This window comes from Emys orbicularis, chromosome 2, assembly GCF_028017835.1.
Source record: "Emys orbicularis isolate rEmyOrb1 chromosome 2, rEmyOrb1.hap1, whole genome shotgun sequence".
Classification (NCBI taxonomy): Eukaryota; Metazoa; Chordata; order Testudines; family Emydidae; genus Emys; species Emys orbicularis.
Genome location: NC_088684.1, coordinates 237,182,587 through 237,209,452, shown reverse-complemented (window position 1 = coordinate 237,209,452; position 26,866 = coordinate 237,182,587). Strand labels below are relative to the sequence as shown.

At 44.4% G+C, this 26,866-nt stretch overlaps 1 protein-coding gene across 1 annotated transcript in view; it reads left to right on the top strand.

The window, feature by feature from the left end:
• LOC135874481 (ATP-binding cassette sub-family B member 5-like) overlaps positions 1-20,770 on the top strand; it is a 59,739-nt gene extending 38,969 nt beyond the window's left edge. The window contains exons 20-27 of the mRNA XM_065399312.1: positions 2,530-2,733; positions 3,386-3,486; positions 4,625-4,765; positions 12,728-12,884; positions 14,224-14,421; positions 15,944-16,150; positions 16,620-16,766; positions 20,573-20,770. Coding sequence (XP_065255384.1) covers positions 2,530-2,733; positions 3,386-3,486; positions 4,625-4,765; positions 12,728-12,884; positions 14,224-14,421; positions 15,944-16,150; positions 16,620-16,766; positions 20,573-20,770 — 1,353 coding nt within the window. The remainder of the gene's footprint in view (positions 1-2,529; positions 2,734-3,385; positions 3,487-4,624; positions 4,766-12,727; positions 12,885-14,223; positions 14,422-15,943; positions 16,151-16,619; positions 16,767-20,572) is intronic.
• Positions 20,771-26,866: the final 6,096 nt, after the last annotated feature.

The window sequence follows — 26,866 nt, the reverse complement described above, 5'->3', positions numbered from 1 at the left end:
TAGAGAAGGGTCTGAACTACAAGTTTGGATTTGGATATGAACTTTCTTAAAGTTCATGAGTGTTTGGATATAGGGTTGTTGTTCAGCCCATTGTAATGATACAGGGCAAACTTGGAGTTCAGCAGAGTTCAGATCTGGCGTTTCAGATTAGCCTGTCTCTAGAACAGGGTCTCAAACATAGGGCCGGCTCTAGGTTTTTTGCCGCTCCAAGCAAAAAAAATTTGGCTGCCCCCCACCCGCCCTGGGCTCTCACCCCCCCGCCCACCACCAGTGCCCTCCCCCTCTGACCCCCTGCCGCCCCAGCCCTGGGCTCTCTCTTCCCCCCCCCCCCCCACACCCGCACTCCCTGCTGCCCCAGCCCTGGGCTCCCCCCCACCAGTGCTGACTCCGCCCGCTCCCCCCTCGTCTCCAGCTGGTCTGGAGCTGGCAGGGTCGGGGTAAGCAGCGGGGCTCCCGGGCCGCGCCTCAGCCCAGGGTCCCTCCAGCCAGGGCTCCCGCCTCCAGGACCGGCCAGGACCCGGGAGGGCAGAGCCAGGAGACCGCCCCGGCAGGGGGCTGAGAAGCTGGGGCAGGGTAGCCCCAGAGGGAGCAGAGCCCCAGAGAGTGGGACACGGGCCCCACATGGCAGCGCCCCGCCTCTATGGCCCCACTGCTGCTTCTGGCCACCCTGCCGCAGTCCCTGGGCAGCTCAGGCCGCTTCGCTCAGCCCCGGCTGCGGCACTGGGGGCGGCTGCCCTGCGGCATCTGCAGGCAGCTCCGTGTGCCCCGCAGGTGTCCCCCGCTCAGAGCCTGCCCGGCCCAGCCACAAGGTGCAGCACTGCTCCCCCGCCGCACGAACCGCAGCAGCCCCAGGGTGCCCCCCCGTGCACGACACGCTGCTGCTGCCAGGGCCGGCTCTAGGCTTTTGCAAAAAAAAAAAAAAGATGGCTTGAATGCCGCCCCGAAAATCTGCCGCCCCAAGCACGTGCTTGGTTTGCTGGTGCCTAGAGCCGGCCCTGCTCAAACACGTGGCCTGCGGGGTTATTTTCTGTGGCCCGCGAGCTCCTCGTGGCCCCCAGCGTTGACCTAGAGCAGCTCCGGCCCGACACGCACCGGGGGCAGGATAGGCTCCCTGTTCCCGGCCAATGGGAGCTGCTGGGGGCGGTGCCTGAAGCAACAGCCACACACACCCCTGCGCCCCTCCTTCCCCAGGTTCCGGTCACTTCCCGGAGCGGCGCGGGGGCAGGGCAGGCAGGGATCCTGCCCTGCCCCCGGTTCGCGTCGGGACAGAGCCCGCCCCCCAAACCCCTCCTGCAGTCGAACCCCCTGCCCTGAGTCCCCTGCCGCACCCCACACCCCTCCTGCACCCCAACTCCCTTCCCTGAGCCCCCTGCTGCACCCCACACCCCTCCTGCACCCCAACCCACTGCCCTGAGCCCCCTGCTGCACCCCGCACCCTGACCCCCTGCCCTGAGCCCCCTGCTGCACCCTGCATCCTGACCCTCTGCCCTGAACCCCTGCTGCACCCCACACCCCTCCTGCACCCCAACCCCCTGCCCTGAGCCCCCTGCCGCACCCTGCACCCTGACCCCCTGCCCTGAACACCCTGCTGCACCCCGCACCCTTCCAACACCCCAACCCCCTGCCCTGAGCCCCCTGCCGCACCCTGCACCCTGACCCCCTGCCGTACCTCTCACCCCTCCTGCACCCCACACCCCAACTCCCTGCCCTGAGCCCCCACCACACCCCACACCCCTCCTGCACCTCCTGGGGGCAGGGAGGAGGAGGAGTTGGGGTGGGGATTTCAGGGAAGGGGTTGGAATGGGGGCAGGGAAGGGGTGGGAAGAGGTGGGGCAGGGGCGGGGCCTCATGAAAGGGGTGGAGTGGGGGCAGGGGGGGAGGTGTCAGTAAATGCGGCCCTAGGGCCAATGTACTAGTCCTCATGTGGCCCTCGTGGTCATTTGAGTTTGAGACCCCTGCTCTAGAAGGAACAAGGGATGGGTGAAAGGGAAAGTGACTGAATGAAAAGCACTTCAGCTGAAAGCACTATATAAATGTTAGTAGAGATTCTGGGTTTCAGTTTTAAATTTCAAACAGTCAATAAAAGGCCAAGCCTGCTATTTTTCAAGAACTCGTTTTAAAAAATAAACACTATGGGAGAAAACTCAGGGGATGTCAAGATTCCTTTAAGCAGAATTAACATCCTGTGTCCACTGTAAGTTACTGTCTGAATCACTCCCTATGGCTTCTTTGTTGGTCACTAATAGCTGTGAGATCCGCAGCTTTTTTGGTGGGGCTCTCACAGTGTGGGAATGGAGGTTTCAAACCACAGATGAGACTGTATTTTAAAAACAGTCACCAGTAGTGGGTGGCATAGCTCATTTCTGCTAGGGGAGATGAGGCCAGAGTGAAAGGTCTGTCTCTGAAAGGCGTGTGCAGGGGGCGGGGGTTGTTTTTGGTTTTTTTAATCTGCTTGTTATCAGGTAGGGAGAAGGATTGTATTTAAGACCCATTAGCAAATGACAGTTTTCACATATTACCCGATTACAGGCAACAGGTTCAAGGCTTGGTGTAATAGCACAAACCATCTCCAGCATGGGATTGTCTGTCATCATTTCTTTTATATATGGGTGGGAGATGACTCTGCTGATCCTAGTGATGGCGCCGGTGCTTGCTGTGACTGGGATGCTGGAGACCAGTGCATTGACTGGATTTGCCAACCGAGATAAAAAGGAACTGCAACGAGCAGGAAAGGTAAAATACAGCTTCTTCATAACACAGCTAATCGAATGGAACAAATGAAGAATAGAATATCCTAATTCTAATCTGATCTGTGATGTGACCCCTCGAGGGTTCATTTTCAATACACCACCTGTTTTTTTCATTTGTACAGTGCCTAGCACAACAGGGTCTCAGTCCATGACGAGGGCTCCTAGGTGCTATTGCAATACAAATGCATAATAATAATAGTTACTGTTCTAGTTTATATAGTTGGTGTGCATGCTAATACCCTACCAGCACTCTATTCTTATTTTTTCTAAAAAATAATAAACCAATGCTCACATATACAAATGAACAAGAAATCACTCTTACTTACCGTTCAAGGACTCAGCGGAAGCACCTCCTCAGCCAGACCAGCGAATCTCAGCCTGACTTTACACATTTAGGTGTATATCTGGAGTTAGGAACATTGAAATAAAAGCACCTGCATTTATTTCTGTGATTGAGCCTTTGCACAAACAAACCGGGTATTTATTTTGCTGCATTCAATATATTACCACCATAAGTACAAGTAATTACATTCCTCTGTAAAAAAATGTTTACCAGTCCCAGACTACGTTGAGAGAGACCAGTGGTGATTTTTTTCCATCTCATTTTGTCTTTTGGTTTTCCTGTTTAATTAAAGGTAGCAACTGAAGCTGTGGAGAACATTAGAACAGTTGCTTCATTAACTAGAGAGAGCACTTTTGAACAAATGTATGAAGAAAACCTGCAGAAGCCATACAGGTCAGAAATGATTCATGTCATATTAAGCCAGGCAATCGCAGTGGTTATCAGTCATGTTGAGACCATGTGCAATGCCCTTTCCTCCATTGCAATTGTCCCTTTTCGTTCTTTTTCTATTTTATTTATCCATTTAAAATATTACATTAAGTTAACAGTCTGCAGAGAAAAAAACAAAGGCAAACAAACAGCCATATTAATACATCATATGGCTGTTTTGTTAAGGAGGATATCAGCTTGAGGAAAGAATGAAAGAGCTTGCACCTCAAGTATAATCTAGATAGTCCCTAAGGCATCAAATGTTGTTAGTGATGTATTCTAAACAAATTACAATATTTTTGTGTATCAGCATAATTTCTCTTAAACTCACTGAAAAGATGCTTGAGTGGGAAGACTGGGGTAGTTAAATATACAGTATAAATTTGCAGTTCTAGGATCCAATCCTGCAAACACTTATAAATCTGATTTCGGGCTCAGACTGGTATGTGGTTCTACAGGGAATTCTCTCAAGACCCAAGCGGTAGTGGATTAAGCACAGGTCCTGCTGATCTGTTGGTCTGAATCCTGGTTAGCATTGGCAAAACTGAACTGCTGTTAGAACTGGTGGGAATGTATTGGTAAATTTCCATTCTGTAGACATTGCATAGAGGTAGTGGAGGGGATAGATATCCTATCAGTCAACACAGGCCCAGACCACCGTTGGAGGCCTCTCTTCTCTCCTGTCCCAGAAAACCCTTGCCTCCCTAGTTTGATGCTGCATGATTTTATTCATGGAAGCAAGGTTATGTGTAAGTTTGGCCAGGATCAGACCTTTGGCTACAACTGTATGCTATATAGTTTTTTTTACAGTTTCATTTACCCATAACTGGACCCATAATTCTCCCTCATTCTTGCATTTCCACCACTGGAAGCAGTGTGGTGGTTTTAATGTAGACAAAGCTTGGGCATTTTTGACATCTATGCATGGTTTCAACTCTAGAGAAATGTGGGGTGTCTACTATGTGTGGCCTCTGTAGCATACCTGGGAGTGAAGCTGTACTAGCTACTGCATACATAAGCCCAGTTTCTCTCTGAACAAGTAGAATATCCCTCATATTTTTACAGTTGGTTCATGTTTTTTTGTAAATACTGTATGTTGCAGGAATGCTCAGAAGAAAGCTCAGATCTACGGTTCCTGTTATGCATTCAGCCAGGCTTTTATGTATTTCACCTATGCGGCAAGCTTTCGATTTGGGGCATACTTAATTACAGTTGGAAGAATGACCCCGGAGGGTGTTTTCACGTGAGTCTCATAAATGAACAAATATTCAAAGTGTGCCATTTTACACCTCCCCTTAGATCCCCGAGGAAATCCCCCAACACCCACCCTCTTCATCTCACAACACTGTCACAGAGATAAATTATTATCAGACTAGAAGGAGGCGAGTTTATTTTCTGTATTTGTTATTGAAATACAACGACAGCTCTTAGTGGAGCACTTTAGTACCAATGTCTGCTCCAAGGATTAGAGAGTTTTTGTGACAAGTTTTGTTAATTTCAGTAAATTCAGCATGTAAAATTGGTTTCAATTTTTGCACTAATGTTTCTTTGCATAAACAAACTTGGGCACTGGGTCTGCCTGCAGAGAGCGCCATAGAAGTCAATGACGCTCTGCTCAGGGATCCGTCCATGTGGACCTCTGCCGGATGGAGGCCCTAGGAAGTTATAATTTACTGCAGTATTCTTTGCTGCCTGTTTCTGATGATTCGAATATATAGAGTTTTGCTTGGGGAAGGAAAAATGTGCTATTAAATTAAGGTTCTGTCATTGACCCAAAGAATATCCAAAATCTGATGTTATGGAATATAAACAAGCCCACTGGGGCAAATCCCGCTACAGGTACAGAGGACCAGGAGAGTTCAGCTGCATAACAAGGGGTAAGAGGGGTAGTGTTTGGGGGCTGCGTTCTGACAGCACAGAGCTCACTTCACAGCACCTCCCTATGCACCAGGGTACCTGGGGGCAGAGCAGCCATGGGCCAGGGAATGATTGGCGCTTGCCCCCTGCCATCAACAGAGGGAGCCTTTAAAGGCCACAGAGACCCCATCAAACTTCAGCATCAAGGCTGAAGGAAATTCCTACATTCATATGTACCAAATGCACAGGGGCGCTGGAACAATTTGTACATGAGGGTGCTGAGAGCCATTGAACCAAACGGTAAAGCTGTATATAATGGAAACTGCTTCAAGCCAGGGGGTGCGGCTGCACCCCCAGCACCTTAGTTCCAGCACCTATGCCAATGCACAGTATTCAGGCTGCGCATTGGAGCCCTGATACAGCAACCAAATCATGTGCTTAATTGCACCTAGATGTGAGGTTTTGGATCTTAAGATTAAAATGGGGGGGGGGTGGTTAAAAAGAAATGATTTTACAATTAAAACCACTTGAAAACAGCTTCTCAGTTTATGGCAGTATTTATCCCTGCATTAGACATTCACTTCTGCAGAACAGATCTTCCTTCTCTCCGGTTACCCTGTCACATTTTGTGGTATGGGGCAGGAAAATGTGGGGATAGTTTTTACTGGGAAACAAGTCTTAGGCATATTCCATTTTTGGAGCAAAGTCATTAAGTTGATGACACATCTTTGGAGCCTGCCTAGATCTGGTGTCACAGTCTGGCAGCACATCTTATTTATTCTTTCTGTGCCTAATCATATATGCTAATAATGTTTGGGGAGTTATTGGCAACAGAGGTCAGACAGAGCTGCGTGGCAGATGATCAAGAATTTAAAACAGCCACCCAGGAGGGGGAGAGACAGACAGAGAAATTACATTAATGAAGATGGTTAAGTATTGAGCATGGCTGTTCATGACAGAGATGTGGTGGTAGAGGAATATGGCCACTCAAGAGACAGAGAAGCGAGTTCTGTTGATGGCCAGAGTACAGCACACAGGTACCTGGAAAGAGAGGGTTCCTCTTACTAGTGAGCCAAAGATCTATTACTGAACCATTAAAATTAATGAATATAGGGGCTGGGTCTCTTCTTGCTGACACTGGTGTAAATCAGGAGTACCGCTGTTGCAGTTGGTAGTGTGTTGAAATCAGAATCTGGCCCAACATCTCTTGTGCTGCTTTTCTTTACATCTGAAAATGATGCCGTCTGATTAAGGTACATGCCGGTGCTAGCTAGCCTGGTTATTCGCATAACTTGCAAGAAGAACTGAGAGAGAGAGAGCTTGCTTCTTTTGTCACCTTCCTCACACCCACCAACCCAAAATGGTGATGAGGCATAGGGCAAGCACTCATAATCCTAGACCAAAGACGTCCAAATGTTCCCTAGCTGAAGGCCTCATTATAAATTTGCCAAAAGCATAGGGGCTTTCAGACACACAATGGAGTATCTGTATCTATCATCCTCTTCTCCCCCTCCCCCCAATGTGAACTTTTTAAATATAAATTTAAAATTTCTTGGCAGACACAAGGCCTGATGTGGATGCTGGGAAACTACAGTGTCTCCAATACTTCTAAGTATAAACCACCATATAAACCACAGCATCTGTGTGGCAATTGCTGATATTTTTCTTTAGTAATGGAATTATCTGAATTGGTATCACTCACCTCAAAGCAGAATTCTAGACATTTTATGATCCCATTTGAATCTGCTTGGATTTTGCCCCAACATTTTATTATATATCCAAATGTATCTCCCCCTTGAATCTAATTTAAAAACTTTCCTTTACAAATATTATGATTTATTTTGATTAAATGAAGCCAGGTCACATTTTTAGGCTGCAAAGGTGTTCTGTAATCTGTTGGTACATCAACAAATCTTAATAAACACTCCAATAACACATTAGTAAGTGGATTGCTCAGATAATTAAAAGTAATCATATCTTTACAGTAACTGCAGGAGTCATTAGTGACACTGACCCAGTATTTCCAGAAGATAGCTGTCTACCATGATAGTATTGAGAGTTGCATTTCAAATCAGTCCCATCACCAGGAGGCTCAGCAAGTGATAGAGAAATCTGTGAAAATCTTGTCCTCAAATTTGTCAGAGAAAAGAGAAGCTGTTTGCCACAATGTTGTGCTGACAGAGAAACACCTGATTATGAACAGGGCCGGCTCTAGGTTTTTTGCCGCCCCAAGCAAAAAAAATTTGCCCCCCCCCCCCCCCCCAGTGCCCTCCCCCACCCTCACCCCCTGCCACCCCAGCCCTGGGCTCTCTCTTCCCCCCCCCCCCACACACACCCGCACTCCCTGCTGCCCCAGCCCTGGGCTCCCCCCCACCAGTGCTGACTCCGCCCGCTCCCCCCTCGCCTCCAGCTGGTCTGGCGCTGGCAGGGTCGGGGTAAGCAGCGGGGCTCCCGGGGTAAGCAGCGGGGCTCCCGGGCCACGCCTCAGCCCAGGGTCCCTCCAGCCAGGGCTCCCGCCTCCAGGACCGGCCGGGACCCGGGAGGGCAGAGCCGGGGGACCGCCCCGACAGGGGGCTGAGAAGCTGGGGCAGGGTAGCCCCAGAGGGAGCAGAGCCCCAGAGAGTGGGACACGGGCCCCACATGGCAGCGCACCGCCTCTATGGCCCCACTGCTGCTTCTGGCCGCCCTGCCGCAGTTCCTGGGCGGCTCGGGCCGCTTCGCTCAGCCTCAGCTGCGGCACAGGGGGCGGCTGCCCTACAGCACCTGCAGGCAGCTCCGTGTGCCCCGCGGGGTGGCCCCCAGCCCGAGTGTCCCCCGCTTGGAGCCTGCCTGGCCCAGCCACAAGGTGCAGCACTGCTCCCCCGCGGTGCGAACCGCAGCAGCCCCAGGGCGCCCCCCCGTGCACGACACGCTGCTGCTGCCAGGGCCGGCTCTAGGCTTTTGCAAAAAAAAAAAAAAGATGGCCAGAATGCCGCCCCGAAAATGTGCCGCCCCAAGCACGTGCTTGGTTTGCTGGTGCCTAGAGCCGGCCCTGATTATGATGAAAAGGAGAATTGTGATAAGGAAGAAGCATCATGAAGTTTTAAAATCCCATTAACAGTAGAGATGTCTTTTATCCCTGTGACACCTTTACACAGTTGAGAAATGCTGAAGGATCCAAGAGGGGGAATATTCTGTAAAGGCTTTCAATAAGCTTTTGACAATGCCCCTCACAAGAGGCGGTTAAAAAAATGAAGTAGCCTGAAGGTCAGAGATAAAGTTGTGTCATGGATTAGAAACTGGTTCAGAGACAGAATACTAAGAGTAAGAATAAATGATCAGTTTTTAACCCGCAAAGAATTTTACCAGTGGGGTGCCATGAGGTTTAATACTAGGACTGGTGTTAATAAGTAATATGGTGAAGGAGTGAGCAGATGACACACACTGGAAAAGAATGTGAGGAACTCCAGAGGGACTTAACTTCAGAGAGCAGGTTCACTTTAGAGAACATTATCCTTTATGGGTTGGTTTTTCACCTTCCTCTAAAGCCTTTGCTTCTGACCACTGTTGGAGACAGGACAGTGGAGTAGATGAGCATGAGCATGGACATGGACATGTCAGCTGGCATGTCATGGAGCTCATATTTCAAAAATATGTGACAATATTTGAAGTTAAAGCAAAATACAGCCCCTTTTATTAACCGCCTGTTCCAAGCACTAGCCATGTGTTGTCCTATTGGGTTTCAGTAGGCATAATAGCATATAGAAAACTGAGGGCTCTCTGGATGGTACATCCTGCCACAGTTGCAGGAGAGGGGCAGGTTGGTTTTATGCTGAAAATGATCGTTGTTCTGACACCCACTGTGCTTTAGAAAAGTGGCTATTTTCCTGGCAATGCCTGCTGTGTTTTGCAGTAGACAATGAGAAACCAGAGTCATAACAGCAGGAACAAGCCAACAATAAAGTATGCTAATGGGTGATATTCTGTCAGCAAGGGCTTTCACAATATTGGATCAGATTACCTCAGGAAGCTGGGAAGTGTAGGTTTTCTGGCAGCTTAAATTTGCCCAGTGAAGTGTGCCAACACTACACAGCACCTATTCCTCCTGGTCAAGAAGGGTTGACAGCTAGCATATCCCCAAAATAGGGTGGTGTTTGCTGGAGAGGTGGTGAAATCAAAGCAATATGCTGATTCAGAACATCGCTTTGATAGTCTTGGTATGACAGGGCACCTACAAAGCCAGGCTGCACTTTTAAAACTGCCTTACCTGACTCCCATGGGAGCACAGCGGGCATGATGCACTCCTGATTTCATCATTTTGTGTAGACACATTCATTGCCAGCTTCCAACAGGATGGTTGATGATGAAGCAAATCTAGCAATTCCTCTGGAAGAGGAGCTTATAGTTTTGTTGTTTTTATAGAAAAATTATTTCACTGATTTTTATTTTTATTTTACAAAACATTCAGGGACGATTCATTTTTTGTAGCATTGCCCTCTACTTGAAATCAGTGGAATATTTTCACTGCAATATGTGTTTTGTCAAAAGGCGTTTATCGCTACAGAACTTTCATCTGGAAGGCTTATGGGGCTCAGAGAAAAGGGTGGAGAAAGAATAGCGAGTTGGTTAGGCCATTCACCTAAGCTGTGAGAGATCAAGCTGCAAGTCTCCACTCTGTCTGATTTTAAAGTGATCTGGGATGAAGAGCTCTGCTCCGAAGCAGGCAGAGCAGGAACTTAAATGTGGGTCTCATGCAGCAGTGACCTAGACCCCCAGCTATAGAGTGACATACCCCTCCTTTCAGGAAAAGGTTTTATTTTTATTCTAATGCAGAACGAAAGAATTGGAAACCTCAAAAGTTGCTGTGAAACGGAATTGTTGTCCTCCAGTCAGCCATAGAAGCTAGTCCCTCAGGGACTGTACATGGCTCATCCAGCAGGTCCTCTTCCGTACTATTATTTACCAATTTGACACTTGAAGTAGCACGCACAGGAAAGATTGTGTGGAGCACATGTATGCTGACAGGAGCCAGATTGTGCAGATAAGCTCTTTTGAAAGAGAGAAAGTATTGGTACCCAGTCAGAAACCATGCAAGTATTGGGAGACTGCCCTGTTCCCCATTGTCTTTCTTTGTATTGTATGCGCACCCTCTTGCCTAACTGTAATCTGACCTAAACTGAGTGTGATAATCCTCATGAACGAATACTGTGTTTGCCTGCTTTATATAAGATGTATTGTGCAGTTCTCTTCTTTAACTTATAAGAAAATAAGAGCCCCACGTCACGGAAATGATGGCTGAACAAGGTCTTTGAAATTATAGGTCAGGAACAATAAAGGTCTTGTTAGGATTACACGTAATCTTTGCTATTAAATTAAGATTCTGTTTGTGGAAGATAATGGCTCAGGTTTGAGTGAACACAAGAGAAATACAAGATGAATGGTCCACATGTTTTAAAATGCCCCATTTTTGTTGTTGTTGAAACTAACTATTAATGGGCCTTATGTTTCCAGAGTGCTTTAGGCCCGACATTTTCAAAAATGTTTTTGGTGCCCAACGTGAGATACATTAATAGGGCCTGACTTTTAGAAGGCATATGTTCATCTTATATACTTAGCTTCTAGCTGATAATTAATATTATAAAATGAAGATTGTGATCTAGAACCCAGTTTACAAAATCAAAAGATCAAGCTCTTCATGTATCTGCTTAAAACATGATTTTTAGTCTCTTTAGTCTTTCACTCAGAGTAGATTTATTATTAAATTATTATAACCTCTGCTCTTTATAACGTAAAACATGAGGTATGGATAACTGGCCTTAAAATCAGTGCTTAAACCTGATCGTATATAATATATGCAAAAATTCTTGAAGCACATGTCTACTATATGCTCTATTCAGATTATAGTGTCTTCTTGCAAATGCCTGTGGCAAAATCAGTTTAAGCATCAGTGCTGTTCATGTGGATACATTAAACATTATTTTTGCTGATACGGGGCTTTAATTTTTATTTATTATGTATTTATTTTGGAAGGGAATGTAAAAGGTTAATGTATTTCTGAAATATTATGCAGTTATTTATTTGATAGCACCTAAAATTGTACTAGATACTTCACAGGTAAACGACACGTGATTCCTGTCCTGATTAACTTAACAATCTTAACTGTCCGAGGACACAAGTGAGAGCTGTAAACAGTGGAGGCAGAGGAATAAGGAAGGCAGGCAAGAAATTTGCAACAATAAAATCACAGGAGTATTCAGTTTAGTTGTGCTCTCAACCTGATAATTTAATAATATGGGCCAGATTCTTGGGTCTGGCCCATACAAGTACACTATTTTTAAAGGGGATTTCTCTATCCCATCTCTAGCTGAGAAAAAGGGAAAAAATTCCCATCCAGCCATTGGACATAGTCTAAATTTTAATATTGACCCAATCCTGCTCTATAATCCCATACATATTATTATTTAATTCCACTAAATTACAAACCAAACTATCCCTTTATACATAATTTTCCCTGCATCCTCCAGGATCCAGTCCTCACTTCTCCCTCATAGAGCAAATCCTAGCTGTGTTAGTCTCACAATGTTTTGCTGTATTTTTTTACAAATTTAAGCAGTTATGATACAATGTCAACTAAGAAAGTGCAGCCATTCCTGTACGATTTTATTAATTAATTGATTTTTACATTAAGAATCTATCAACTCCCAGTTTTTACCAGAATTCCCAGCTCCTAAAGAGCCTGATCCCCTGTAGCTATCCGGGCTTACAGAACCTCCTATTTCAATTTCTCTTCCCTCAAAGACCTGGGTCTTAGTATCTCCAGTCATGCATTACATGCATGCATGACAAAAGGACAATCAGTTAGAGAACTCGTAAGCCTCTAGAGTTCTGGTTTTGCCACTGCTGCTCTCCAGCAGGGTGAGAAGCACTTGAGGTGAAGAGTTCCTGAGCCCTAGCAAGGTCCTTCCCTCTTGCTCTTCCTGCCTTGAGTCCCGGTGGTGCCACTGACATTGTTGCTCCCTAGTGAGAGATCTGGGGGGAACTAAAGGACCCCATGGATTATCCCTGTCCATCCTGAATCCCTACAGAGCTACTGCAGCTGCTGTTTTATGCAGAGGTGCAGGGGATATGATGGGCTCCTGGGTCACAAGGCAAAGCACAATGTCATCCTTGTACTTGAAAATACAACCTGCAGGGGTTGTTTGCTTATGCTGGTTGTTAGAGGGGAAAGAGGTGTCTTGCACTGATTTCCTTTACTACTTAAATGTCTGCTACATGTCATGACCTTTGAGACACTAGCGCTTCTGTTGCTTTTGCCTCGCAGAATGAAGCTGGCATCTAACCAGAAGTTACTGTGTTTTCCTTCCTATAGAGTTTTTTCTGCAATTACATATGGTGCTATGGCACTTGGCGAGACGTTAACCTTTGCACCTGAATATGCCAAAGCCAAATCAGGGGCCGCACACCTGTTTGCTCTGTTTGAAAGGACACCAGCCATTGATAGCTACAGCCAAGAAGGAGAAAAACCAGTGAGTGCAACTTCAGTTCTAAATGTACTCCACATGTCCTTGTTGCTAGCAATTATCTCACCTCATTGAAACTTCTGTTTAGAATAAAGAAAAAGAGAGGCTGGAAGGGTGGGTATTTTGGGCTATCGTGGAGTGACAAGCCTTTTATCCATTCATCTCAGTGCTATTGTTGTTTATATTACAGCTGTGCTCAAAATGTACTAACACCTAATAATAAGTGACCTGTTAGTGACTGATTATATCCCTGCTAAGTTGTACACTGTAGCAAATATATGAAATCTTGTGCTCCTAATACTGTCACCCTTGTTTTCTTCTTCATCAACCTCTATTGTGGTCTACACCCACCTGTCCTGTCCTGTCCCGTATTTAGGCTCTGATCCTGCAACATGTTCTACACAGGCAGACCCTTACACTGCACCCACCCACAATGGGGAGTGGGCCGCCTGTGCCGAGCAAGTTGCAGTAGCAGGGCCTTATGCTGTAAATTTTTTGGGACAGGGACTGGCTTTTATCTTATGTTTGTACAATGTCCAGTATAACAGGCCCCCGATCCTAATGGTGGCGTCTGGTTGCTACTGTGATACTAAAGATGAAATCCTTGACACACACAAAGGTCACAATCTAAAAAGACAATAATCAGAACAAGGATGACCTAGTCAAGGTGGGTTGTTCATCAGACACTGAGCCCCTTCCTCATTCTTTGGTTCTGGTGGTGCCCATAGAGCAGGTGACATTAGATTAAATAATTTTTGTGTTTGAAGATGGATGGGTATCACTATGCTTTGGTACAACTTCAGTGGGAACACCCTCTGCAGACAGTGACCGAATCAGACCGTGAATGAGCCATATGTTTTAAATCACAAGTCTTACAGAACCCTTTGGGGGTGGGCATATGTCTGTGTTGTGTTAAGCAATTTAAAACCAGCTAAGTCCTGAAAGAACATAGCACATTACCATATACGGAGACAGAATCAGTTGCTACCATTGTCTTCCATGCTAAGACTGAGAAACTTCTTTTCCTGGAAATGTAAGCATGGTGTCCAAGACCTAAAATTAAAGATTGATTATAGTAGAATAAAATTTGAAGAACAGTTAATAAGTGTTATTCGGAACAGTTAGTCACCATCACACCCACACCAGCATTGTCAGGACAGTTTAGAAATCTTTTGGTGAAAATAATAGAACAGGGCAGCTGAGTACAACCAGGACATTTCTGGAATATGTCTGTAATAAATATTTAACTTGACGTATGTGTTTTTAAGGCAAATGTTTAAAGAAGTCTTCTGTTTAAGTTTTAGAACACATGTGACATGAAAGCATTGCCCATCTCTTCTCACAGGCTACGTTCAGAGGAGGTTTAGAGTTCCGTGAAGTGTCTTTCACTTATTCATCTCGCCCAGATGTTCCCATCCTGCAAGGCTTGTCGCTTCAGATTGAAAGAGGACAAACCGTGGCATTTGTTGGCAGCAGTGGATGTGGGAAAAGCACTTCTGTTCAGCTTTTACAGAGATTCTATGACCCTCTCACAGGGCAAGTGGTAAGATTAAATTTTGATAATATCTGCACTGGTGATTTTATTGTCGTTTTTCTAACCACATGTTCCTACTTAAGCTTTACTGCTATTTTAAAAACCCCAGTGACCAAGCTACAGTGAACTGAGGCCAGCTGGGATGCCTGATCTTATATTGATTCAGTGACTACTGAGCACAGCATGTCATGCAGGTTTTGTGGTCATTAGGTCAAATTCTGCCATATTGTACCGATTATAGCTGGAGTGAGTAAGCAGATTAGAAATTTTGGTTTATTGCTTCTTCCGCTGGGCTTTTTCACTGTCAGTATCCCACATAACATCTCTTTTCCAGAACTAGGACCACAAACATCAATGGTAAATTTTAAAAAAAATAACATCTCACAGTTTTTAGTCATTGGAAAAACTGTCGTCTTATCACTGACCTAAAGGAAATGTTACTTTTGGAAACTGTAAATTTAATCTCATGGAGAATGACTGACTATTGACCAAGAAGAGTACTCTTTGAGTTGCTAATGAACTGGCATCAGAAAACAATGTTTCTTGTAGTGCTACTCCACTTAAGAGATGGGCAGTACAAATCAGCTGATCCAGACCTGATACACCCGCAAGATTCCTAAACTTTGTGACCCCACCCTTTTGGAAATACACAGGTGGAAAACACATGGCTCTCAAATTCATTACACAACCCCAGTCCACTTGCATTTAGTTGGAGTAATCAACCTTTGCAGTCAATTTGTGCTATGTTTATCCTTAAAACTTGCCTACACCAGAAATCTGCAGCAGTTTAACATAAATTAGTTTTTTAATCAATATATTTAAGCTGATGCAACCCCCTGCATTGACTCTTATTTCATTTTAAGATTGGCTTATTGTGGTTTAGCTTTAACCTGTTCCCAGTGGACTTAAGCTAACTCCCACGGTCTCCCCTCTAACCCAGCCACGTGGTGCATCATGAGAGATACAATATAGCCAGGGAGCTGGCCCAAAGGGGACATGAGGCACAAAGCTACAGCTCCCATTAGGCACTGCTGCACATTACGACGATGCAGGTTAATGTCAAACTAAGTCAAAACAAAACATTGTAACACTTTCAAATGAAAATTTTTCAGAACTTTTCATTTCATGAAAAAAAAATGATATTTTGACTTTTCATTCTGATTTTGGGATGAAAACAAATGTCAAAATATTGGAATTTCCCACGAGATGGAAATTTCAGGTTTTGCTCAGCTCTCATCAGAACCAACGCTGTGAAAACTAATGACATAATCAACACACTTCTTAAAATCAAGATATAGGAGCTCGATACTGAACGAGTCAGCTGACATCAGGAGGTTGCTGGTGCTGTGAAGTCTTCTCACCTGTTGCTCTGTCTGGAGGGGTTTCCAGAGGGGTTCGATATTCATTGCTATTAACTCTTGATAGTTCCTTGAGAATTATCATTGCAAGAACTATCAGAATTGTAATGTTTGTGAATAAAGTCTGATTGAAATATCAGATACCAAATTTTGACATTTGTTGTTGTTGGCAGCTGTTTGATGGCATCAATGCAAAACATTTGAATATCCAGTGGCTACGCTCTCAAATAGGAATAGTCTCCCAAGAGCCAGTGCTTTTTGACTGCAGCATAGCTGAGAATATTGCCTATGGGGATAACAGTCGGAATGTACCATTGGATGAGATACAAGAAGTAGCAAAAGCAGCAAATATTCATTCTTTTATAGAAGAACTTCCTGAGGTAATCAAGTGACTCAAGTCTTAGAATATATCAAATATCAAGGTACTGGAAGGTCTGATGATTTTGATATTACAGCACTATTATCCTTACGTAGTTTTCAACATTATTGAAATAGGAATGTTTGATTTAATGTTGAAATACTACTTTGCTTTTTTTAAGTGAGATGTACTATTCCATGGGATTGTCCCCATCACCAGTAGGTCAATAGCTGAGGCACAGTAAGTGCACAAGATCAGTAGCAAGGGAGGGTATGTCTCTGCATTGCTCCCAACCTCACACCATGGTCTGAGCCACAATGGGAAATCCAGTAATACTCCAGAATAGATTTTCTACTCTTTCTTACACAAAATTTAGAGGAGGGGCGGTGGGTGAAAGGAAACCTGTAGATTTATTTTTAATTCTACCTACAGTTGCAATGTAATGTAAATAATTAACCTCTTGCTTCATCAACTGTATGTTTTTATAACAGAAATACAACACGCGGGTTGGAGATAAAGGAACACAGCTCTCAGGTGGCCAGAAACAACGAATAGCTATTGCAAGGGCTCTTCTTCGGCAACCAAAAATTTTGTTGTTAGATGAGGCCACTTCTGCTCTTGATAATGAGAGTGAAAAGGTAACTTGCCTATGTTTAATAATAGTGTACAAGAATGTGTATCCATGGACTGGAGGCAATAGTATGGAAACCAACAATAGTACTAAGGAAAGGACAAACATCCCACTTATTTTCATGTAGCGTTTAGTTTGAAGCTTGGAGTGGGGTGGGTCATGCAGTATCAGACTCGGCCAGCTTTCTGATGGCTAAGTAGGGATCACAGCATCCATCATCCCCTCTGGGGTATTTTCCTTTTCTTTTCATAACACAGTGTTAGTTGCTGTGGTGCTCAACTGCACGTGAAGGGGATGCAAGCACTAGAAGCAAGTTCTGTGTGCGTTTTAGTTTGGAAATAATCTCCTAGTGTGGTGGGGAGTTAGAACATAAGAACATAAGAACGGCTGTACTGGGTCAGACCAAAGGTCCATCTAGCCCAGTATCCTGTCTACCGACAGTGGCCAATGCCAGGTGCCCTAGAGGGAGTGAACCTAACAGGTAATGATCAAGTGATCTCTCTCCTGCCATCCATCTCCACCCTCTGACAAACAGGTTCATTTGTCTTCTGGTTTTTGAACACTTGAGTTTAGCTACTCTACATTTTTTTCCCCACTATCAGACTCTGCTTTATTGCTATTTTGTGCTCCCACCTTTGGCTAACTTCTAACCTGGCTGCTGCAGTCATGCAGTGCTCTCCAGCTTGCTAATTCAGATCATTTCACATTCATCTCCACACTTCCCCCCACTCCCTCGGATACCCCTCTCTAGTATCTTCCTTGAAGGAACAGAATTGCAGCTGTGTTTGTACAGGCAGTGCAGTGCTTAAGATTATTTTATGAACTAATGAGATTACTTGCTCAGGAATGTTTTAAGACTACTGTAGACCTTGCTGAAGCCTGCTCACTACCACTTAATACAGCATTTCACTGCTTAAGGTCACAGTAGCACATCATGCTCTTCTGTAATTTAGCTGGACATGCCTGCTGCCTGCTATATCATATATATTTAATAAGTGTTATAGAAGAATAACTGTACAAATAAGACTGTACATTCTGAATCGGTAACCAGTTGAACTTGCATTATTTCACTTATTTGAACTGAGATGGGTACAGTAGTTCTCAAAATGAACTTAAAAGTAGTGATTGATGAGACAACTGGCTCTGAGGATATGGGGAAATGGATATGGACGTGATATATCTTGACTTTAGCAAAGCTTTTGATACGGTCTCCCACAGTATTCTTGCCAGCAAGTTAAAAAAGTATGGATTGGATGAATGGACTATGAGGTGGATAGAAAGCTGGCTAGATTGTCAGGCTCAACAGGTAGTGATCAACGGCTCAATGTCTAGTTGGCAGCCGGTATCAAGCGAAGTGCCCCAGGGGTCGGTCGTGGGGCTGGTTTTGTTCAACATCTTTATTAATGATCTGGATGATGGGATTAATTGCACCCTCAGCAAGTCCACAGATGACACTAAACTGGGGGGAGAGATAGATAAGATAGAGGGTAGGGATAGGGTCCAGAGTGACCTAGACAAATTGGAGGATTGGGCCAAAAGAAATCTGATGTGGTTCAACAAGGACAAGTGCAGTTAGGACAGAAGAATCCCATGCACTGCTACAGGCTGGGGACCAACTGGCTAAGCAGCAGTTCTGCAGAAAAGGCCCTGGGGATTACAGTGGACGATAAACTGGATATGAGTCAGCAGTGTGCCCTTGTTGCCAAGAAGGCCAACGGCATATTGGGCTGTATTAGTAGGAGCATTGCCAGCAGATCGAGAGAAATGATTATTCCCCTCTATTCGGCACTGGTGAGGCCACACCTGGAGTATTGCATCCAGTTTTGGTCCCCCCACTACAGAAGGGATGTGGACAAATTGGAGAGAGTCCAGCAGAGGGCAACAAAAATGATTAGGGGGTTGGGGCACATGACTTACAAGGAGAGGCTGAGGGAACTGGGGTTATTTAGTCTGGAGAAGAGAAGAGTGAGGGAGGATTGGATAGCAGCCTTCAACTACCTGAAGGGGGGAGTTCCAAAGGGGATGGAGCTCGGCTGTTCTCAGTGGTGGCAGATGACAGAACAAGAAGCAGTGGTCTCAAGTTGCAGTGGGGGAGGTCTAGGTTGGATATTAGGAAACACTATTTCACTAGGAGGGTAGTGAAGCACTGGAATGGGTTACCTAGGGAGATGGTGGAATCTCCATTCGTACAGGTTTTTAAGGCCTGGCTTGACAAAGCCTTGGCTGGGATGATTTAGTTGGTGTTAGTCCTGCTTTGAGCAGGGGATTGGACTAGGTGGCCTCCTGAGGTCTCTTCCAACCCTAATATTCTATGATTCTATGATTACAGTGGTGTGAGATAAAAACATTGGAAATCCAACAGAATCATGTGAGATTCTCCAGAACGTGGATTCTCCCTAGACCTTGGCACAGCCACAGCAGGTCACTACGAAAAGGCCAGATGTTCGTAACCTGACTCTCACTGAGGGTACGTCTACACTTACCTCCGGGTCCGACGGCAGGCAATCGATATTCTGGGATCGATCCCGGAAGTGCTCGCCGTCGACGCCGGTACTCCAGCTCAGCGAGAGGAGTACGTGGCATCGACGGGGGAGCCTGCCTGCAGCGTCTGGACCCGCGGTAAGTTCGGACTAAGGTACTTCGAATTCAGCTACGTTATTAATGTAGCTGAATTTGCGTACCTTAGTCCGAAGTGGGGGGGTAGTGTGGACCAGGCCTAAGTAGCACCTTACTCCACAAGTAGCCTCACTGAAATCAGTGGTGACAGTGTATGGCCCTAAGTGCCTTAATGGCCAAATAGGAAAGAAAATTGTTAAAATCTTCTTCCAATTTTGGACAGACACCACTCTCCCTATCTGATTTTGGAGCAAGAGCCACATGCGTTTTGCCAAGGCCCTGTCTATACCACAGATTTAACCATGTTAGAACACCATTGAGAATCTGTGCTTACTTGTCTGGACGGTGGCCGGGTGGAGGAGAAATATATGTATTCTTAGGTTAGGGAGCTGTTTTATCCTGCGCATTTAACAAGGTGAAAGTGTGGTCCCTAATATGTTTTGTTTTTTTCTGCCCTCAAAAGCAAGACAAAAATATGTTATACTACGGTTGCACTACAAAACTGCTTGACGACTATGACTATCTCCACACGATAAAGCTTCTGCCAGCATAGCCCCCTCATCTAGGCACAGTGTACACTGACAGAAGGAGTTTTTCTGCTGGTGAAGTTAGCTATGCTGACAGAAGCCCTCTTCTGTCTGCCTAGCTGTGTATACACTTGAAGTTTTGTCAGCAGAGCTATGGCTGTAGCGGGTGTTTTTTTTCACACCCTTAACTGACATAGCTATGCTGATATAGGTTTTACACCAAGTCTATGTTTTAAACATGGCTTTGTATGTGCAAGTATGGCCTAAACTTTTGTGCCATGGGTGGAAGACTGTGTATATACTTAACCTCTTCCCAAGAGAAATATATATTTTAGATTACTGAAATGTCCAGGCTTGTCTTTCCTCATGTAGACCAGCCTTTAGGGCTGTGGGCACAGTAGGCAAATTCAAAGCTGGAATTCCCTACTGTGGCCATAACTGTTGAAGTGTAACACAAAGACACTGCAGCCTTCTTACCACTCTTTCATCCTATTCAGATCAGACTTGGCTAAAATTGATTAAAAATGCCTGTGACCTGTGTACACTACATCTTCCACTGGTGGGAGTGTGCTGTTGGTCAATTACAGATCCAAATTTTGCCAGTGTAGGGGCAACAGTTCTGAGAAGGTGTTAAAACCAAGTCCATAATGTCTTCTGTATTTTTCCCTAGGTGGTGCAACAGGCCCTTGACCAGGCACGGAAAGGAAGGACCTGTATTGTGATTGCTCACAGGCTGTCCACAGTACAGAACGCAGATGTCATTGTTGTTATTAACAATGGAAAAATAATAGAACAAGGAACTCATCAGCAACTAATGGCAAAGCGTGAAGCCTATTTTAATTTAGTAAATGCACAAACACAGCTCTAAAACAAGGATAGCCCCTGAGGCCTTCTTTAGAAATGAGCTGTCAGGAAAAAGTAGTTAGCATCCAGAGGATGTGATCTGACCTTATGCGCTTACCAGCAACTCTTCTTTGGACACACAGATGCGCCGCAGGACCTGGAGTAGTTTAACTTGCTCAGCACTCTTGCCTTTGGAGTAGAAGGATGCCCTTTTTGGGAAATCCATGTTGAAGAGGTTCTAACCATAGGCTGGGGTTTAATACTGAGTCAGTGGGGTCATGGGAAAACCTCTCTTTCTCATGTTATCTGCAGAGCATGTTTAAGTATTTCCCTCAGGTGGGGTTACTCTATTCCCTCTACCGGCTCCATAAAATATGCAACTGGACAGGAACTCTTTGCTTTAGCAGATATATAGAGATGTAGATATAAAAATCTTAATTATATATCATTTGAAATCAATGTTAGAGTTCTTGGGGTTTTTTATAAAATCATTACATGTTTGCTACTGTTGAAACTAGCGATGGGACCAAACAAACTAAAATTTGTTAAAAGTTTGGATCCATATTCAGGCTTCATTACGTAGCGCATCTTGAGTTTAAATTAGTTACTAATCCACTAACCCATAAATCCCAATTTAAACTGTTACAGAATCCCTGCTAGGGATTTTAATAGGCTGTATTATTTCCAGATCTACCATTGAGTTTATGGGAATTTAAGTTTTCCTTCTGCTTCTTTTCTGCATTAGAAATATTGTATTGTATTATTATTTTTATTGCCATAGCACTTGGGAGCTCCAATCATGGATCAGGACCCCACTGTGCTAGGTGCTGTACGTACACAGAACAAAAAGCCATATCTGCCCTCAAGAGCTTACAATATAAGTGTGTATATATAAGACAAGAGACAACAAATGGGTATAAAAAGACAAGGAAACAATGAGACGGTATCTTAATTTCACTGTTCTTGTGGACAGGGCCGGCTCCAGGCACCAGCCCACCAAGCTTGTGCTTGGGGCGGCACCTGGAGGGGGGCGGCGCGGCGCTCCGGCCGCCGGGGAGAGCGGGGCCATGGCCGGGCTCGCCACCCTCCCCCCGGCGCTCTGGCCACCCTCCCCCCCGGTGCCCTCCCCCCGGCCGCCGGCTGGGGCTCGCCGCCCTCTCGCCGCCCTGCCCCCTGCGCTCTGGCCGCCGGGGGGAGAGTGGAGCCCCCGCCGGGGCTCGCCGCCCTCCCCCCCGGGGCTCCGGCCGCCTGGGGCGGCAAAAAAGCCAGAGCCGGCCCTGCTTGTGGAGTCCTTAAGGACTAGAGAACTGGCTTAGGAATGTTCTCAGCTCACAGCTGACGGTGGAAGGGTACTGAATCTTCCCAAAGCTTTTCTCCCAAGTGTTTGTCAAGAATTTGAGTTAAATGAGTGTGAACAAAAATCCTGTCCCTCTCAGTTGCTCAAGTTTCCATCTCTTGTAATGTCATAATCCTACTAGTTCTCCATTCCCCAAAGGAATTCTTCAGCAATATGAAAAAATCAAGCGGTTATAATTCTCCTTTTAAAAACAAGGCCTTTTCTCTTTAGCAGTCACTTTTAAGAGTGGCCCAATTTCCAAGAGACATTTTATATTTAATCAAGTTCTTATTATTCTGTTAAGGGGGTTAGGAATTATAAACTAACTTGAAAGCTGTCAAAGGGTTACAAGTTTTTTCTTTAAAATGCTAAAGGCTAAATCCTCACATTATCTGTACATCTTTTTTCAGAGAAGCCACTTAAATGTAGTGTAATCTTGGCTGCAATATACAGGTTATGATATATGGGATCCTTCCAAACTGTGTGTGCTAAGTGTGTTCCAAGTTTAGGGTACATTTATCTCTCAAAGGTCTTAGCCCAAAGTGTAACTAATTCGGATTCTGCTATGCAGAGCCTAGTATAAGTCAGGCCAATCCCACTGAAAGGTTTATTTCTACCTATAGGTGAAGTGACTAAAGCAGCAGCTACAGCTTCCTCAGATATGGACAGATATACAGAATACCCTGTTATATCACTTAAAATAATGAAGTGTCCTTAATCCAGAACATTGCAAAACGCAGAACAGTGCAGATATTCACATATATAAGATATATAAAATGCAAATATTATCAAGTGTCCCTGTTCACAGCATGAAATATGATCGTAAGACACAGCTTCTCCACACTGGCCTGCAGGGTGGACTATGGAGGGGTGAATTGCACAGCACACCAAAGAACTGCGCTCTAACTGCCCCCATGTGGCGGCTGCTGGTGCAAACTGAAAGGTAGCTAATTCATGGTAATAGAGTCCTGTTTGAAAGAGGTGCACTCTGCAATTCACACCCCCATAGTCCACACTATGGCACAGAGAAGACATAGCCTTAGACATAGTCAATTTCTGTTTCTCAAAATATCCAAACTTATCTTATGATATTTGACTAAAAAAGGCTTTTCAACCAAACAAAATGTACACACAAAAACCAATTTTCAACATTTTTCAGGTTTTCATCAAAAACAAAAAGAGTCTAAATATTTGGATTACAATTAAACAAACTTCATTTTCATCAAAAATATTTGGGGAGGGGGGAATAATTTCCCAACCAGCTCTGATTATCGGACCTTCCACCCAGAACCAGACCAAGTGTGTTCCAACCTGTCAGTTTACCCGGAGTAGTACATTAGAAATTCAGCCTCTTTCATTCAGATTAACAAATCATTTTATAATGCTACTCTTATCATTCAGTTACTCTTAACTGAATTTACCATGGTTTATCTTCACAGGTTGTAAAACTAGAATGGGCCATTATGATAATCTAATCTGAACTCCTACTTAACACAGGCCATAGGACTTAATTTCTGTTTGAACTAGAGCATGTCTTCTAGACAAAATCAATCTTGATTTTTTTTTTTTAATTTACCTCAGAATAATCCAGCACAACCCTTGGTAAATTGTCCCAGTGTGCTGGTTCACAACACTATTCATTGAAATTTAGCCCAGCTGCCCCTCCATCATGACAGAAGAGCGGCAGTGCCAAATCTGCCACCCTAGGGCTGGTCTACACTAAAGCTATAAATTGACCTAAATTACGCTACTTCACTTATGTAATTTACGTAACTGAAGTTGATGTAACTTAGGTCGACTTACAGCGGTGTCTACACCGCGCTATGTCGATGGGAGATGCTCTCCCGCCAGTTTACTTTCTGCCTCTCAGGGAGCTGAAGTATAAATGTCGATGGGAGAGCGCTCTGCCATCGACTTAGCTTGTCTTCACCAGACCCGTTAAATCGACATTGCTGCATCAATCATAGAAGTGCCGATTAAGCCAGAAGTATAGACAAGCCCTAAGTCTATGAGGACGGAGGTGGCACAATGAAGTTTTACTTAGTGCAGTAGATTGTCTTGAGTGGCCTCTAATCCTAGATCTTTACAAACTGTGGCTGGAGAAAGCTTCGTTGATGAATCATCACTGTTACCTTTATTTTCATCAGCTTTAATCATAACCCAGTAACAGCCCTCACACTGATGCATCATTCCACCCTTTTTGTTCACATAAAAACAATTTCTTAAATTAATGCTTCATGGATAAATCCTTGTCCAGTTTAAAATTATACATTTACTAATTGGTTTAAAAATATTGCAGTGTACAAATTTTCAAAGAGACTCTGCAACACAAATTAAAACGTTGTTAGAATTGTAATGAGAGGGACACACACAGCTTTTTATTTATTTGTACAGTAGCTCTGAACTATGGAAACTCATTAATAATACTCTGCATCAGCTCCAAGTGCTTACCTTATGTTATGACCCCCTCCCTTCCTCACCAGCCAGTTATTTCACCATTAAATGCCCATTTTTCTGCTTCTGCCACAAAAGTTGTCATAGTTCTTTCCACACTGCTTCACATGCATGGAGCATTCTCTGAATTAAGCCATAAAGCTGTTATCTTCTCCTCAGACAGATCCACTCCTACTGTGACACCCACAATAAATCAGCCAATGAGTAAAGGATGAGTGGGTCAGTAGTTGGAAATACCTGATTTTATTTTTTAAAATCCCAACACACACACATACTTTCAGTGATTTTTGAAGCCTTAAATTGTGCAATAGCTAACCTACATGGGGTTATATTTTCATTACCTCTAACCCTTCTCTGTCTTGTCACATCCCTTACTTTGTCTCATTTCACTCTCTTCAGGATGAGGGCTATAAGTATGTAGAAAAGTGTGTTTGTGGGGTTTGGGTTTTTTTTGGGAGGGAGGGTTGTACAATGAGATATCTAAGGTATTATAAAATTGTAGTGTGAACAGGGCAAGGTGTATTTTACCTTGATTTAGCTAGTTAAGATGAACCTAGGGTTCCTCTCAACCAGATAAATTAGGAAAAATTACAACTTGCCCTGTCTACACTAGAGTTTTACATCATGTTGTAAAAATACACCTTTTTTTCCTAATGTAGACATGGCCTGTGTCTCCCTGAGCACCTACCACAAGGGAAGCTCGATGCTGATCGGCGGCTTTGAGCATTACCATGGTGTTAACAGGCAAAAAATAGTCTGTGTATTGAGGAGGCGATAAGATGCTCCTTTGGTCACAGCACAGGAAGGAGTCAGAATATCAGTAGTCCAACCCTACCACAAACATCCTGTGTAACCTAGGGCAAGTTACCCTGCCTCTTTGCCTTAGGCCAGATCTACATTGCAAAGTTGTTGGCATAGCTATGTCAGTCAGGAAAAAATCCACAACCCAGACCAACATAACTATGCCAGCAAACACACCCACACCCCCATGTAGACACAGCTATGATGGCAAAAGAGTCCTTTTGATGATATAGCTTATGTCATTCAAGGGGACAGTTTACCTATTCCAACAAAAGATCTCCTTATGCCTGTATAAGCTGCCCCTCTAGTGGACTTTGCTATTGTAAAGCTTAGTGTAGTAGACAGCACCTCCACTAGGGCTATCTTTATCTTAGTGTTAAATTGTTGTCTTGTATGTTATATTGTTGATAGAACCTGGGGTGTAGCAGGCTGTTCAGTGCTGCCTGTGTGTGCTGGAGTTGTTACTCACATAGGGTGACCAGATGTCACAATATTAGGGGCTTTGTCTTTAGGGCTTGTCTTCACTACCGCAGTACAGCTGGTGAAGACGCACTAAGTTTACGGGAGAGCATCTCCCGCCGACATTGTGTGATGAGGACAGCGCTTTAAGTTGATGTAACTTACGTTGCACAGGAGCGTGGTCTTTTTCATACCCCTGAGTGACATGTTACATAGACTTAAGCGACAATGTAAAAAAACCCTCTTATATGCAACTATCTCCCTCTCCTCACCCCTCCCGAAAAAGTGTCCCAATTTTTCATACTCGCTATCTGGTCACCGTATACTTGCAGTGTCCTAATAAAGCTCCATGAATCTATAAACACGTATTACTTTGTACAGGTGGAGCTGTATCAGCAAAGCCTTTCTGGTGTAGACTTGACCTTAGTTTCCCAAGTTGGAAAATAGGACTCAGTGAGCTTTGAGAATCTTGTCAGGAAGATACTGTAGACGTGCAAAGCATTTTCAGATTAATTTCAGAAATACAGCAACATTTTAAGATCTGTATTGTCATAAAATACCCTGTTTTATCTAATAAATTCAAGCATTATTACCATAATTGATTAAATGTCTTTGTAACTGTCCTCAATAGCTGGACCTTGCAACACAGCCAAAGATGTCATTTTCCTTTAAGCATCTATTTAGTTTCATTGTTGCTTTCCTAACTTAGTTCTTCCTGGCCAACTTAAATTTCTATCAGAACCCTGTAGATTTCCACAATCCTTCCTTTTTTTTTTTTTTTTTTTAGAAGAAATTTTTTTTATAAACTTGACACTCACAAGATGCTGCAACTTGACTGTGATCTTTACAAGTAATGATTGCAAAGCTATGACTCTTGAAGAGTCAGCCCGGCACTTTATTCAGCCTGAAGGAGACTGAGTCTCGCAGCATGGGGATATTCCAGAATACAGGTTTCTTGTACAATATTTCTACTCAGATTGGTAGTACTAGGGTTGTATTTCTTTCCTTTATGGATTATTGCTACAATGACCTTTCACACCTCACTTACTAAACCAGGAAGGAGGGTAGTCC